The sequence below is a fragment of the Rhinolophus sinicus genome, linkage group LG06, assembly GCF_036562045.2.
Source record: "Rhinolophus sinicus isolate RSC01 linkage group LG06, ASM3656204v1, whole genome shotgun sequence".
NCBI classification, from domain to species: domain Eukaryota; kingdom Metazoa; phylum Chordata; class Mammalia; order Chiroptera; family Rhinolophidae; genus Rhinolophus; species Rhinolophus sinicus.
Genome location: NC_133756.1, coordinates 81,346,927 through 81,359,048, shown reverse-complemented (window position 1 = coordinate 81,359,048; position 12,122 = coordinate 81,346,927). Strand labels below are relative to the sequence as shown.

General features: G+C 36.4%; 1 protein-coding gene and 1 pseudogene across 11 annotated transcripts in view; both read left to right on the top strand.

The window, feature by feature from the left end:
- The window catches only part of KMT2A (lysine methyltransferase 2A), a 78,096-nt gene that overhangs the window by 33,915 nt on the left and 32,059 nt on the right, over positions 1-12,122 (top strand). For 4 of the 11 annotated variants that reach the window (XM_074335402.1, XM_074335395.1, XM_074335400.1 and 1 more), the window contains 15 exons: positions 437-501; positions 940-1,308; positions 1,649-1,722; positions 2,694-2,825; positions 3,373-3,486; positions 5,488-5,634; positions 6,014-6,109; positions 6,338-6,458; positions 7,405-7,527; positions 7,950-8,134; positions 9,033-9,236; positions 9,973-10,083; positions 10,384-10,457; positions 11,065-11,258; positions 11,590-11,696. In XM_074335402.1, coding sequence (XP_074191503.1) covers positions 437-501; positions 940-1,308; positions 1,649-1,722; positions 2,694-2,825; positions 3,373-3,486; positions 5,488-5,634; positions 6,014-6,109; positions 6,338-6,458; positions 7,405-7,527; positions 7,950-8,134; positions 9,033-9,236; positions 9,973-10,083; positions 10,384-10,457; positions 11,065-11,258; positions 11,590-11,696 — 2,116 coding nt within the window. The remainder of the gene's footprint in view (positions 1-436; positions 502-939; positions 1,309-1,648; positions 1,723-2,693; positions 2,826-3,372; positions 3,487-5,487; positions 5,635-6,013; positions 6,110-6,337; positions 6,459-7,404; positions 7,528-7,949; positions 8,135-9,032; positions 9,237-9,972; positions 10,084-10,383; positions 10,458-11,064; positions 11,259-11,589; positions 11,697-12,122) is intronic. The other 7 variants (XM_019716227.2, XM_019716228.2, XM_074335399.1 and 4 more) reach the window with 5 other exon arrangements.
- On the top strand, positions 1,729-2,686 carry LOC109437198 (small ribosomal subunit protein uS8; annotated as a pseudogene).

Sequence of the window (12,122 nt, the reverse complement as noted above, 5' to 3'; positions counted from 1 at the left end):
AAATCTGTATCAAAGCCCTGACATAGACCTATAGCATTGTAGTAGCAGACAGAAGACTTGATGGGTAATTTTAGTCCATCTTGTATCCAGGTTATTATATGAGCACTAATCTCATAAGGGAGCAGAACTGATCTGATGACAAGAAATATCGACTGATCATTTTGTGTGTGATGCTAGTCAGTAGTAGGTTACAAGAAATTGCAGTCTTATTTCAAAAATAACTTGATATTTGATCCTTTTAGGTCCTAAAGGTAGGTAAAATTGTTGATCGAAGAACTCAGGGGCTCAGATTTAACCTGAGTAACGAGCAGTCTTTTTTCAATTCTCATAATGAACCTGCATAATGGTTCACTGATTCTTGCAGACAAATTAACACTTGTTCCAATTGCTTCTCTTCTAAATGTCATTTACTTTATGGTATACCTTGTTATCCTAGGATGAGAAAATGTCAGAATCTACAGTGGATGCCTTCCAAAGCCTATCTTCAGAAGCAAGCAAAAGGTAATGTTGTAAAAAGATCTTTCCCAAAATGCTTCCTTTTTAAATGCCATATAGTTTTGTACACCTAGTGTAAAGAGAGTACTAGTGTTGTTTTGTTTGGTTTGGTTTTTAAGTACTGCTCATTTCCAGGTAGTTGATTGTTGTCGAAGCTGGGCAGTAGGTACATTGAGGTTCATTTTATTACTCCCTTTATCTTGGAGTATGTTTGAAAATTTCCATAATAAAACTTTTAAATTCATATAAAAATTATACTTTGTTCCATTTCTTAGAGCAACAAAAGTACCTATTTTACCTGGCCAAGTAGGCATTAACTTTCTTGAGCCTTTCAGTGTCAACTTTAGCTCTAGGAAACTGAGAATAAGATTGTTACATTCCTATACTCCTATTTTAAATGAAGTTTTTCTCACTTATGATAAACAATCATGTTATTTTCCCTAGCTGTGAAAAAGAAAGAGAAAAAATCTAAGACCACTGAAAAGAAAGAGAGCAGTATTGTGAAGAACTTGGTGGACTCTAGTCAGAAACCTACCCCATCAGCAAGAGAGGATCCTGCCCCTAAGAAAAGCAATAGTGAACCTCCTCCGCGAAAGCCCGAGGAAAAGAGCGAAGAAGGGAATGCCTCTGCCCCAGGACCTGAATCCAAACAAGTTACCACTCCAACTTCCAGGAAGTCCAGTAAGCAGGTCTCCCAGCCAGCCCCAGTCGTCCCCCCACAGCCACCTAGCACAGCACCACCAAGAAAAGACGTTCCCAAGACTGCTCCCGGTGAGCCCAAGAAAAAGCAGCCTCCACCAGCAGCAGAATCAGGTGAGTGAGGAAGACGAGAAGGAGCTCCTGAACCAGAACTGCCAGCAAAGCACTGATGTCTTAAACAACATTTGGAAACCTGAAATGTAGATTTTTAAGTCTTCGGTTCAAGAAAATTAGCTCTCTTTTAACCATTATATAATAATAAATAGAAGCAAAAAACCAGTTAAATTGGAGATACTGTCTTAATTTCCTATTTAAAGCCTGGAGTTTAAATAGTTTTGTTTTTTTTCTAAAACCTCTTTCTTCACAGGCCAATCGGTCCTAAAGTAGTCATTGCTATTTAGCATTAACTGTAAGTTTAGTAGCATCTGACTGCAATTTATTTTGAATTCTTTAGGTCCAGAGCAAAGCAAGCAGAAAAAAGTGGCTCCTCGCCCAAGTATTCCTGTAAAGCAAAAACCAAAAGAAAAGGTGAGAGATTTGTTTCTCTGCCATTTCTTCAAGGATGCCATTTCCTCTGTTCTGTAGGAAAATAGCCTTATTCTTGACTTTTACATGATCGAGTGAATGAAACTGCATTTTTGCTTCTATATAGATGGCAGTGGAATTTCTTAAAATTAACAAACTTTAGGTTTGGGCTTTAGCTTATATCTTTTTTTGTCTCTTTCCCCTACTTTGTGGCCCTGTGTGCTTATACTTAGGCTGCTGGCCACTCAGCAAAATAGATTTTTGCTCTCAACAGCCTTTAGCAATATTTGTCTATAACAATCACCCTTCCCTATGCCCACTATTTTTATTATGTGGAGAGAGAGATCTTTAAGAATGTTCTAGCTCTTTCCACCATTTTTCTGTGCCACCATAATGGTGTACATGTACATCTTGGCTGATGCTCTCAAGAGCATCAACAATGCCATAAAGAGATGCAAACACTAGGTTCTTACTAGGCCACGTACCAAAGTCATCATCCGGTTTCTAACTGTGATGAAGAAGTATGATTACATTGGCAAATTTGAAATCACTGATGATCACAGAGCTGGGAAAATTGTTGTGAACTTCATAGGCAGGTTAAACAAGTGTGGAATGATCAGCCTAGATTTGATGTGCAACTTCAAGATTTAGGGCAGAATAATCTGCCCCTGTCCCATCACTTTGGTTTCATTGTGCTGAGAACCTCTGCAGGCATCATGGACCACAAAGAAGTAAGACAAAAACACAGAGGGGAAATCCTGGGATTCTTTTTTTAGGGATGTAATACATACGTACAAATAAAATGCCTCAATGGAAAAAAAATCTTCTGAAGATTACTTCTCTTTCTACAGGATACTTGTGTTGGAAACATGTTTTCCAGATCTATTAATAAGATTTGTCATTTGCATTATTTTCTGTGGCAAAAGTGAAGGCAAGTAGGGTGTGGTTTTGTTCTTTATCTTCTATCCCTGTAGGAAAAACCACCTCCAGTCAATAAGCAGGAGAACACAGGCACTTTGAACATCCTCAGCACTCTCTCCAATGGCAATAGTTCTAAGCAAAAAATCCCAGCAGATGGCGTCCATAGGATCAGAGTGGACTTTAAGGTAAACGTGCTTAGTGACCACATAGTATACTGAGTGTCATGGACTTTAAATCAAGAAAATGATGTTTACCGACGGTATTAAAAGAGGAAATTAAGCACTAAGCGGGGGGATGAAAAAGAACTACCATTATTAGCAGATGGGTTTGGGTATGTGAGAGCTTTGGTCACTGTGGGAGCAGAGGCATTGGAATATTCCTGCCCATCCTGAGTAATAAAGTGCTTTTAGAGGAGAGCAGTATGTGAGGAAATAATTCTTCCACCTGGGAATTATCAAATGCTGATTGCTCGAATCAGCGAAAGTCTGAGAGAAACAGGAATCCCAGTATATCTTTGCATTATAGTTAACATGAATTGAGCCAATAGGTGAGCCTTTTAACAGTTTGTAGCTGAGATTAAAAATTTTTTAAAGTAGCAGTTATTTTGAACTCGTTGAAATTAAATACTCGACATTCAGGTGTCACTATAATTTTACCTTTTTTACCCTTATTTTCAACCCAAAGTTATTTCTTTGTAAAACTTTCATAAATGATTTTTCTCTCTCTCCACAGGAGGATTGTGAAGCAGAAAATGTGTGGGAGATGGGAGGCTTGGGAATCTTGACCTCTGTTCCTATAACACCCAGGGTGGTTTGTTTTCTCTGTGCCAGTAGTGGGCATGTAGAGGTAAGATATCCTGCTTCTTGGTGCCCTAGAAAGTATAATGGTACATTATTTTGCTGTGATGAAAAAAATTATTATATTCTGTTTTGTTGGTATGTAGCAGCAGGTACTATCCCCTGTTTAAACTAGCTAATGAAATGCTTTTGAAGTTTTTTAGAGATTTCAGGAAGAAATCTGCTTCTTACTAGATTAGCAAAGTTAGTGAGGGAAAATTTTAGTAGTCCAGTTTCTTAAACCTACCATTTATTAGCGTTCTGATTTTTCTGCTAGATACGCAAACATGGAAAAAAAGATGTCGTGTTCTTCAGGAAAGAGATGCTTTTGATGGTTGTTTTATATTGAATATCAAAACCCCCACGTCTCTAAAGAGCTCTTAGCAAATTAATAAGGAAAAAGGAGCCAACACCCAGGAAAAAAATAAGCTTAAGAACAGGAATATGTGGTTCACAAAATGAGAAATCAAAACATGGTGAGAGGGGGCAGTAAGCCTTCTGATGACCAAAAACTGGAAATTAAAAGCATGATAAAAAGGATCATGTAGAAATGGGGGCTCTGTTGGTGGAAATCTAAATTAGTTACAGTCTTTCTTTTTGAGGGTTGTTTGGAAATAAATACCTATTTTTAAAATGGATATACCCTCTAACCCAGCAATTGCACTCATCTTAAGGATATAATTAGATAAATCAGCGTATATGTATGTATATGTGTATGTATATATGTGTGTGTATATAATACATATATAATAAACCCATCTACATATGTATACATGTAATCAACAGAAGTGTTTCAGTATTGTTTATGCTGCTGTTGCTTTAGATATCATTGAAACTATTAAGAATATTCAGTCTACAAGTGCCAGGGGTCTGCTGTATCTCTTTTCCTACATAATCTAATGCTTTGCATCCACACATAGGCTACCCATAGGAATAATTTATGCACCATTTCTTCAACGTCTGTGATAAAACAGGTTGGTTTTTTTTTCAGAGTATAATTGCTCTAATTTAAGTTGTGTAGTTCTGCACAGCAACCCCACAGAATTCCTAAAAACTGAATTACAGAATGACTAGCCCACGGCCCTCATTACACTTCTATAGCATAACCAGTGCCTGATAATTTCTTCCTCCATCTGATTTTTTTAAAAAAATTTTTGTTGACATGATTTTAGATTCACAGAAAAGTTACAAGAGTAGTACAAAGAATTCCCATATCGCTCCCCTTCACCCAGAGTTCCCAAATGTTAACATTTTTCATGTGCTTTATCTTTTTCTATATTTCTATTTTACAAAATAAATAATACGCACACATTTTTATATGTAGACACAGTTTTTCCTAAAAATTTGAGAGCAAGTTGCAGACATATGCCCTTTTACCTCTAAATATTTTACTGTTTATTTCCTAACGCCAAGGACAAGGACATGCTTACATAGCCACGGTGTAATTATCAAAATCAGTCAGTTAACATTGGTACATTACTATTGTCTCTGCTATGGACCTTGTTTAGGTTTGACCAGTTGTCCCAATAATTCTTTTATGGCAAAAGAAAATTCTGGGTCATCCTCATTCGAATTTTTAAAAATTCCTACATCCACATGAAAATAACTCATTTCTAAAATTAGACATGGTAAGGATAAACCAGCGCTCACAGTTGTTTAGAATATTGTAGAAAACCTTTAAAACCCTCCCTATTTCTCCCTACCCCACTCTTTTACAGTCTCACAGTTCTTTGTTTATACCTCTATTACAGCACTTATTAGCACATTCTATGAAATCTTGGATTATTTTGTTACTTTATAATTCTAATACTGTTCCCACTTTAGTCCTCTGAATCTCTTGCGGTGTCCAATAATTGTGCTTTTTAAAAACACAGTCATTGCTTAATGAATATATATTAAATAAAATACAGATACCACCGTACTCCTAAAGCCCAAAGTATGTAAGTAGGATTTGGTTGATATTTCTACATGTTACTTTACATTAACTTTTATGTTTCCATCTTACCCCTAGTTTGTGTATTGCCAAGTCTGTTGTGAGCCCTTCCACAAGTTTTGTTTAGAGGAGAACGAGCGCCCTCTGGAGGACCAGCTGGAAAATTGGTGTTGTCGTCGCTGCAAGTTCTGTCATGTTTGTGGAAGACAGCATCAGGCCACAAAAGTAAAAATCTAAGCAATACAACTACTTAGAGTATTATTCTTTGTCTCCACTTCTACCTTTTAATTTGGGATTTCGTATCTATATTTTTTCTCTTGGCTTAGTTTGACTATTTAATTGGGTATAATCAATTGCCTATTTTTGTGTTTTAATTTTGGGACTATAACAGAACACATAGCAAAATCCTTAAAATAAATCTACCTTATAAGAATATTCATCACTGAGTGCCTTTGGCAGGAAATAAATCCCTGTGCTTTGAGAGTAAATAATTTATGAGGAAATTTAAACTGTTCTAATGATGTGCTATACTTGAAGATAAAGTAGTAGGTGTTTAGTGAAAGTGATGTTATACCCACCTTTTTGCCTTTATATTTTCTTACAGCAGCTGCTGGAATGTAATAAGTGCCGAAATAGCTATCACCCTGAGTGCCTGGGACCCAACTATCCTACCAAACCCACGAAGAAAAAGAAAGTTTGGGTGAGTACACACATTATAGTGTTCCAAAGAGAATTGTCTTGGGACTGTGGGCGTGCACAACTTGGGATGGGAATATCCTTGCTTGAGGATGTCTGTGTAACATTTTTTTTTGCCTCATTTGTAAAAGCTTCCCAGTAGAGAATCAACTCTAGACATTTGTGACCTTTTTAAATAAGAAGCGATACTAAAAATAAGAAATTCTATTGAATTTCTTTTCTTCTTTTCCAGATCTGTACAAAGTGTGTTCGCTGCAAGAGCTGTGGATCCACAACTCCAGGCAAAGGGTGGGATGCACAGTGGTCTCACGATTTCTCCCTGTGCCATGATTGTGCCAAACTCTTTGCTAAAGGTACCTCATAAAAGTCAGTTTTGTCAACTTTTAGATGTTATACTTTAGATGTTTTAGAGGTAAACTGAGCACTCTAGTGAAATAACATCAAATGTCTTACCCATTTTATTGAGGGTACCATTTAAACACATTTACTAAGTTCCTGGCCTTGCTCTTTCCTTTACACAGAGAATTACAGCAACTGGAAATGTTTTATTAGCTTATATGAGAAGAACTCAAGTGACTTTTTATAATAACCACAAAGAAATGCTCTGAGCCAGTATTTCCCAAAGTGAGGTGCATAGATATTTATTTGATTGTTTCAGAAATGATTTTAAGTGGTACTGAGTCAAACATTTTAGTAGTTATGCTAAGAAAAAATTATAACTAATACATTAAACTCATTATTTTACTGACTTAGGATAATAATCATATTTAAAAGTTCACTATTGAAGTTATTTAAAATAAGCAAATCAATATCAAGTCTGTTAAGTAAAAAAAATAGAGGTTCTTCATGGATAAAGTGAATTGATGAAGGTTGTACATGGCGCAGAATTTTAGGAAGCTGTAAGCTCTACTGTAAAAGCACTAGGAATAAGGAAAAGTGTAGAATAATTTTTACTCCCATATCCTCACCTCTTTTTAAAAATTTAAACATCTTCGGAAAGTTTAAGAGATCAAGTTCTCTCTTCCATTCTTCTCTTATGTTATCTATAAAATCTACCTCATGACCTTTAAAAATGGGTCTAAAGAAGCTAACTAGTGGCATATTCTAAGAGATCAGAATAATTTTGACACTTTATATATATGGGAACATTCCTTAGATTCATGCTGGCACGTGTAAGTAGTTTTAGAAGAAGAATCTAGTGGCTTGCATTTTAGATTAGGTTGGCATATGTAAGTCAGGAGCCTTAGAGTCGTTGGTGTGTGAACCAAAGCACTGCTGAAAACTTGGCTTTGCTTTCAGGAAACTTCTGCCCTCTCTGTGACAAGTGTTACGATGATGATGACTATGAGAGTAAGATGATGCAATGTGGGAAATGTGATCGCTGGGTCCATTCCAAATGTGAGAATCTTTCAGGTACAGAAGGTTGGAGTCTTTTTATTACAGTTTCCTTCTTTCTTGGTACAGCTACATTTACAGCCCCCAAATTACTATAAATGTAAAAATATGGTAGTGTTGTTATTTAAAGTCTTTTTAAAAAAATTTTTTGGGTCTCTAGAATAAACGACATTGTGTTAAGTTTTTGCTCATTTATCTTGAACATTTCCTCGTGAAATGTTTACTTGCTGTCCTTTGTTGGTAATCCACTCATTGCCCAATAACCAAATCTTGGATTAGTATTAACAGTGTCCCCTTGGAGACTAGTATGTGTGAGTTCCTAGGGGATGTTAGAGTCTTAATATTGTTCCTAACATTTGCTTTACATTAAGTTCAGTGAAATAGTTTCCTCTTCTCCCTCTCTCCCACTCTTCAAAGCACCTCTTCATTGTAGGTTTTTGTTTTCCTAGATGAGATGTATGAGATTCTGTCTAATCTGCCAGAAAGTGTGGCCTACACCTGTGTGAACTGTACTGAACGGCACCCTGCAGAGTGGCGACTGGCCCTTGAAAAAGAACTACAGATATCTTTGAAGCAAGTTCTGACAGCCTTGTTGAACTCGCGGACCACCAGCCACTTGCTACGCTACCGACAGGTAGGTCCAAGTCTCATTTTGTTTTCTGAGAGTTTGTTCTTAGGTGGTTTTTACCTAGTAACAGAATGTTTTTTGTTTGGTTGGGTGCTGGTGTTTTTTTGTTTTTGTTTGTTTGGTGTTTTTTTCCTCTATTCTTCATTTAATTTTGTAAAGTTTCTTGTTTTGGCCTTAAACCATTAAGAACATTTTTAGAACCAAGGGTAGGACCTTCTTTGGAGTAAGAAATAGGAAGGGGCCACGTCTTCAGAGGCTTTGGCCCTTATACTGGAAGGCTATGGGGAGCCAATAAAGGACTTCACCCAGAAGAGTAACCTGATGAGAGTTGCTTTTTAGAAAAGAAAATGATTCAGACTGGAGAGAGGGGAAGGGTTGAAGGGGGGACTGAACCTAGAGGCAGGAGCAGTGGTTAGGAGGCAGTTACAGTGATCTAGGTAATAGAGAGAACAGTAGCCTAATCTGAGATCCCTAGGGTTCCTCAGGGCATAATTTGAAAGCCACTACTTTTTGTCTATATAAGTTGTAAACTATGCTTCCCTAAGTAGTCATCGGGAACACAAGGTATAATGTTGGAAGAACCACATGGATAACTTGAACTCAGTTAGGCTGCTGCTTTATCTTTTTAGTAGAGCTCCGATTTTTGAGTAGGTAAATTAGCTGCCATCTATTTCTTACTCTAAAGCAACTGGATAGTTTCTATTGCTTCATCCTAGGTTTGGAAATTATCAAGCAAAGCTCTTAAGTTAACCTGGCTGAGCTATTATATTAGATAACTGGCTCCTTTTAACTTTCCTTTTCTGTTTTTGGAGAAATCTCTTATTTTCATGTTCTTTAGGTTTTATAAGTACCATCTTTATTAATTTTAATAGTGTTTGCATAGATGTCTCATTTTCATTGTTAGATAAAAGAAACATATTTTTCCTGGCAACAGGCTGCCAAGCCTCCAGACTTAAATCCTGAGACAGAGGAGAGCATACCTTCCCGTAGCTCCCCAGAGGGACCTGATCCCCCAGTGCTTACTGAAGTCAGCAAGCAGGAAGATCAGCAGCCTTTAGATTTGGAAGGAGTGAAAAGGAAAATGGACCAAGGGAACTACACATCTGTGGTATGTCTCTACAGCAAACTACCAAAATTTCAATTGCCAGTTCAGCTTCCTTGGTTCTTTTAGAGGATGAGACTGGTTGTAAGCATTAAAAGATGATGTGTATTATATTTAGAAATGTCATGTGGCTTTTAGTACCTAAAAATATGTCAGTTGTTTTAGCTCTGTTTCAGAAGATATGATATGATAGGGAAGATAGTGTCTGAAAATGGTTTTTTAAATTTGGCTTTCATCTGAGTTCTCTGAAAATTATTTTTATATTAAAAATTATGGGGAAATGGTAAATGATAAAAATGTAAAGTTAATTGGTTTGCCCCTTTTGAGATAACGTCTGAATAACATGTCCATATAGGGTATTCATTTTTAGATAGATGACTTTTAATTTTATGGTTTTAAAACTATATAGAAAATGATCATCTGTTAACTCATGGTCCACATTTGTTATTCAGTTGTTTCTTCATTTTAGCCTAAATAAAAAATTGTGGCCCTGTTTGGGTGACTTACCATGATACAGCTAATTTATTTGCATTCTTGCCTTATTAGCCGTGTATCTCTTGACTGCCACAAGTTAATTGTGAACTAAATCTCAGACTCCTCCTCTAATTAGAAATTACACTGTATTAAAATAAGGTGTTAGTTTTCTTTCGGATCTCTGTGCTGGATGACTTAGGAGGGAAGAGGAAGTGATTTTGAGAGTACACTGTTTTATAAATAATTAATTCTTGTTTTTTGTATACAGTTGGAGTTCAGTGATGATATCGTGAAGATCATTCAAGCAGCCATTAATTCAGATGGAGGCCAGCCAGAGATTAAAAAAGCCAACAGCATGGTCAAGTCCTTCTTTATCCGGGTGAATGATATTAATTGTTCGTGTTTTTAATGCTTATCTATGGGTAATTACCCCATGAACAGAACAGACTTATTTACATTTTGATTTGCCATGTGTATAAAACATCTTTTGGTTTAATTTGTTTCTCCGATTCTTTGAGAGGAAGTTGGTGAGGTTGCCAGAGTGGATGGATCTTTCCCTTGGTGGCCTGACATCATCCTCATAGAGACAGAGAAGCTGATGTGAAGTTGTTGGTTTTTATGCGGTTTCCAAGTGAATGTTCACACGCTTACATTTTGTTTCTTTGTTTTTTTCTATTAGCAAATGGAACGTGTTTTTCCATGGTTCAGTGTCAAAAAGTCCAGGTTTTGGGAGCCAAATAAAGTATCAAACAAGTAAGTAAATTCTGTAGTACTTTTTCTCCTCATCAGCTAGAAATCTGACCATTCTTATATTTCTAGATTAAGTTTTCTTTAGACTAGGTTTTAAATTTTTAAAAAGTCAGTTGAAGTGCCTTTTCAGTGCTGACTTAGAGACAACATTCATACTACACATTGCTACCGTAATTCAATTCAACTTCGAAAAGTAATACATAGATAACATCTCTTAAAATGTGTATACGTTTTTTTGGCACCCCGGTATATAATCCAGTAATTGGGCTTGTTGTAATTGTGTTCTATTTTATTCAGTTCAGATGGTGTTGTCTACCTCTCTTGATTCTCCATATTTAACCTTAAATTTTTATTCCACTAAATTCTTTTAATTCTGTGTGATAAAGTTATCATTTGTTTCGGGGAGTTTAACCAAGAGTTATACATTGAAGTTATATTTTTAAAAATAATGTATTTAGGCAGTTTCCAAATTCTGTGACTTGCTCTTATATTCTGTGACTGGCTTGTGCATGGGGCCAAGACCTGATGATAGCAAGAATTTGATTATTTTGTATAGTTCTGGGTATATTGAAGGAGTTCAATAAATACTTGTTGAATCAATTATTTTCAGCAGTGGGATGTTACCAAACGCAGTGCTTCCACCTTCACTTGACCATAATTATGCTCAGTGGCAGGAGCGAGAGGAAAACAGCCACACTGAGCAGCCTCCTTTAATGAAGAAAATCATTCCAGCTCCCAAACCCAAAGGGCCTGGAGAACCAGACTCCCCAACTCCTCTACTTCCTCCTACACCACCGATTTTGAGTAAGGCACCAGATGAAGTCATTAGCCAGTTCTCTCTAGATGCAAATATTGACTTTGTGAATCTAAATTTAATATACTTGCATATTGGAAAGATTTTCAGGTCATCCTTAAATGTAATCAAGTTATTATTTTTGCTTCACTTGGAATGTTAACAAGGAATTGATATAAATACTCTAATGTAACAGATGGTGAGATAGATTAACTTTTCGAACACTTTTTGAAAGTGTTTATTTTATAGGCTATAGGGTATTTAAGCTGAATTGTTTTCTTTTGTCCTCAAAGTCAGAAATAGTATTGCCAGTTTTAACTGGATGTCTTTTGGGTTTCCAAGGTACTGATAGGAGTCGAGAAGATAGTCCAGAACTGAACCCACCCCCAGGCATAGAAGATAATAGACAATGTGCATTATGTTTGATGTATGGTGATGACAGTGCTAATGTAAGTACCTTGGCACATGAGGCCCTACTTATTAGATGCCCATAATAAACTCTTTGTCCTTTGTGTCTAAACTTGATGACTGGGTGCCGTTTATTTAATGAATGTTTGTTGCTTAGTTTGTGGCACTTGGGTTTTTTTCTATAACTGACTTAGTTGATTTAAAAGATGATTTGCCTTAAATTAACCTGCTGATGGCTAGTAATTTCTTCAGGATGTTTCTCTAAAAGATTTTATGAAAGTCAATAAAATACAAGTTGCATATTAAATAGCTTGTATTTAATGTAACATAGAAAGGTTAGTTAAGATCCTCAGTTCTGGCAGGCTGCCTGGATCCATTTCTGTGCTTTACTGCTTACTTGTTGACGTTGGCAAGGAGCTTAAGTTCTCTGACCCTGTTTCATCTTTAAAATGAGGATAAAAATAGTA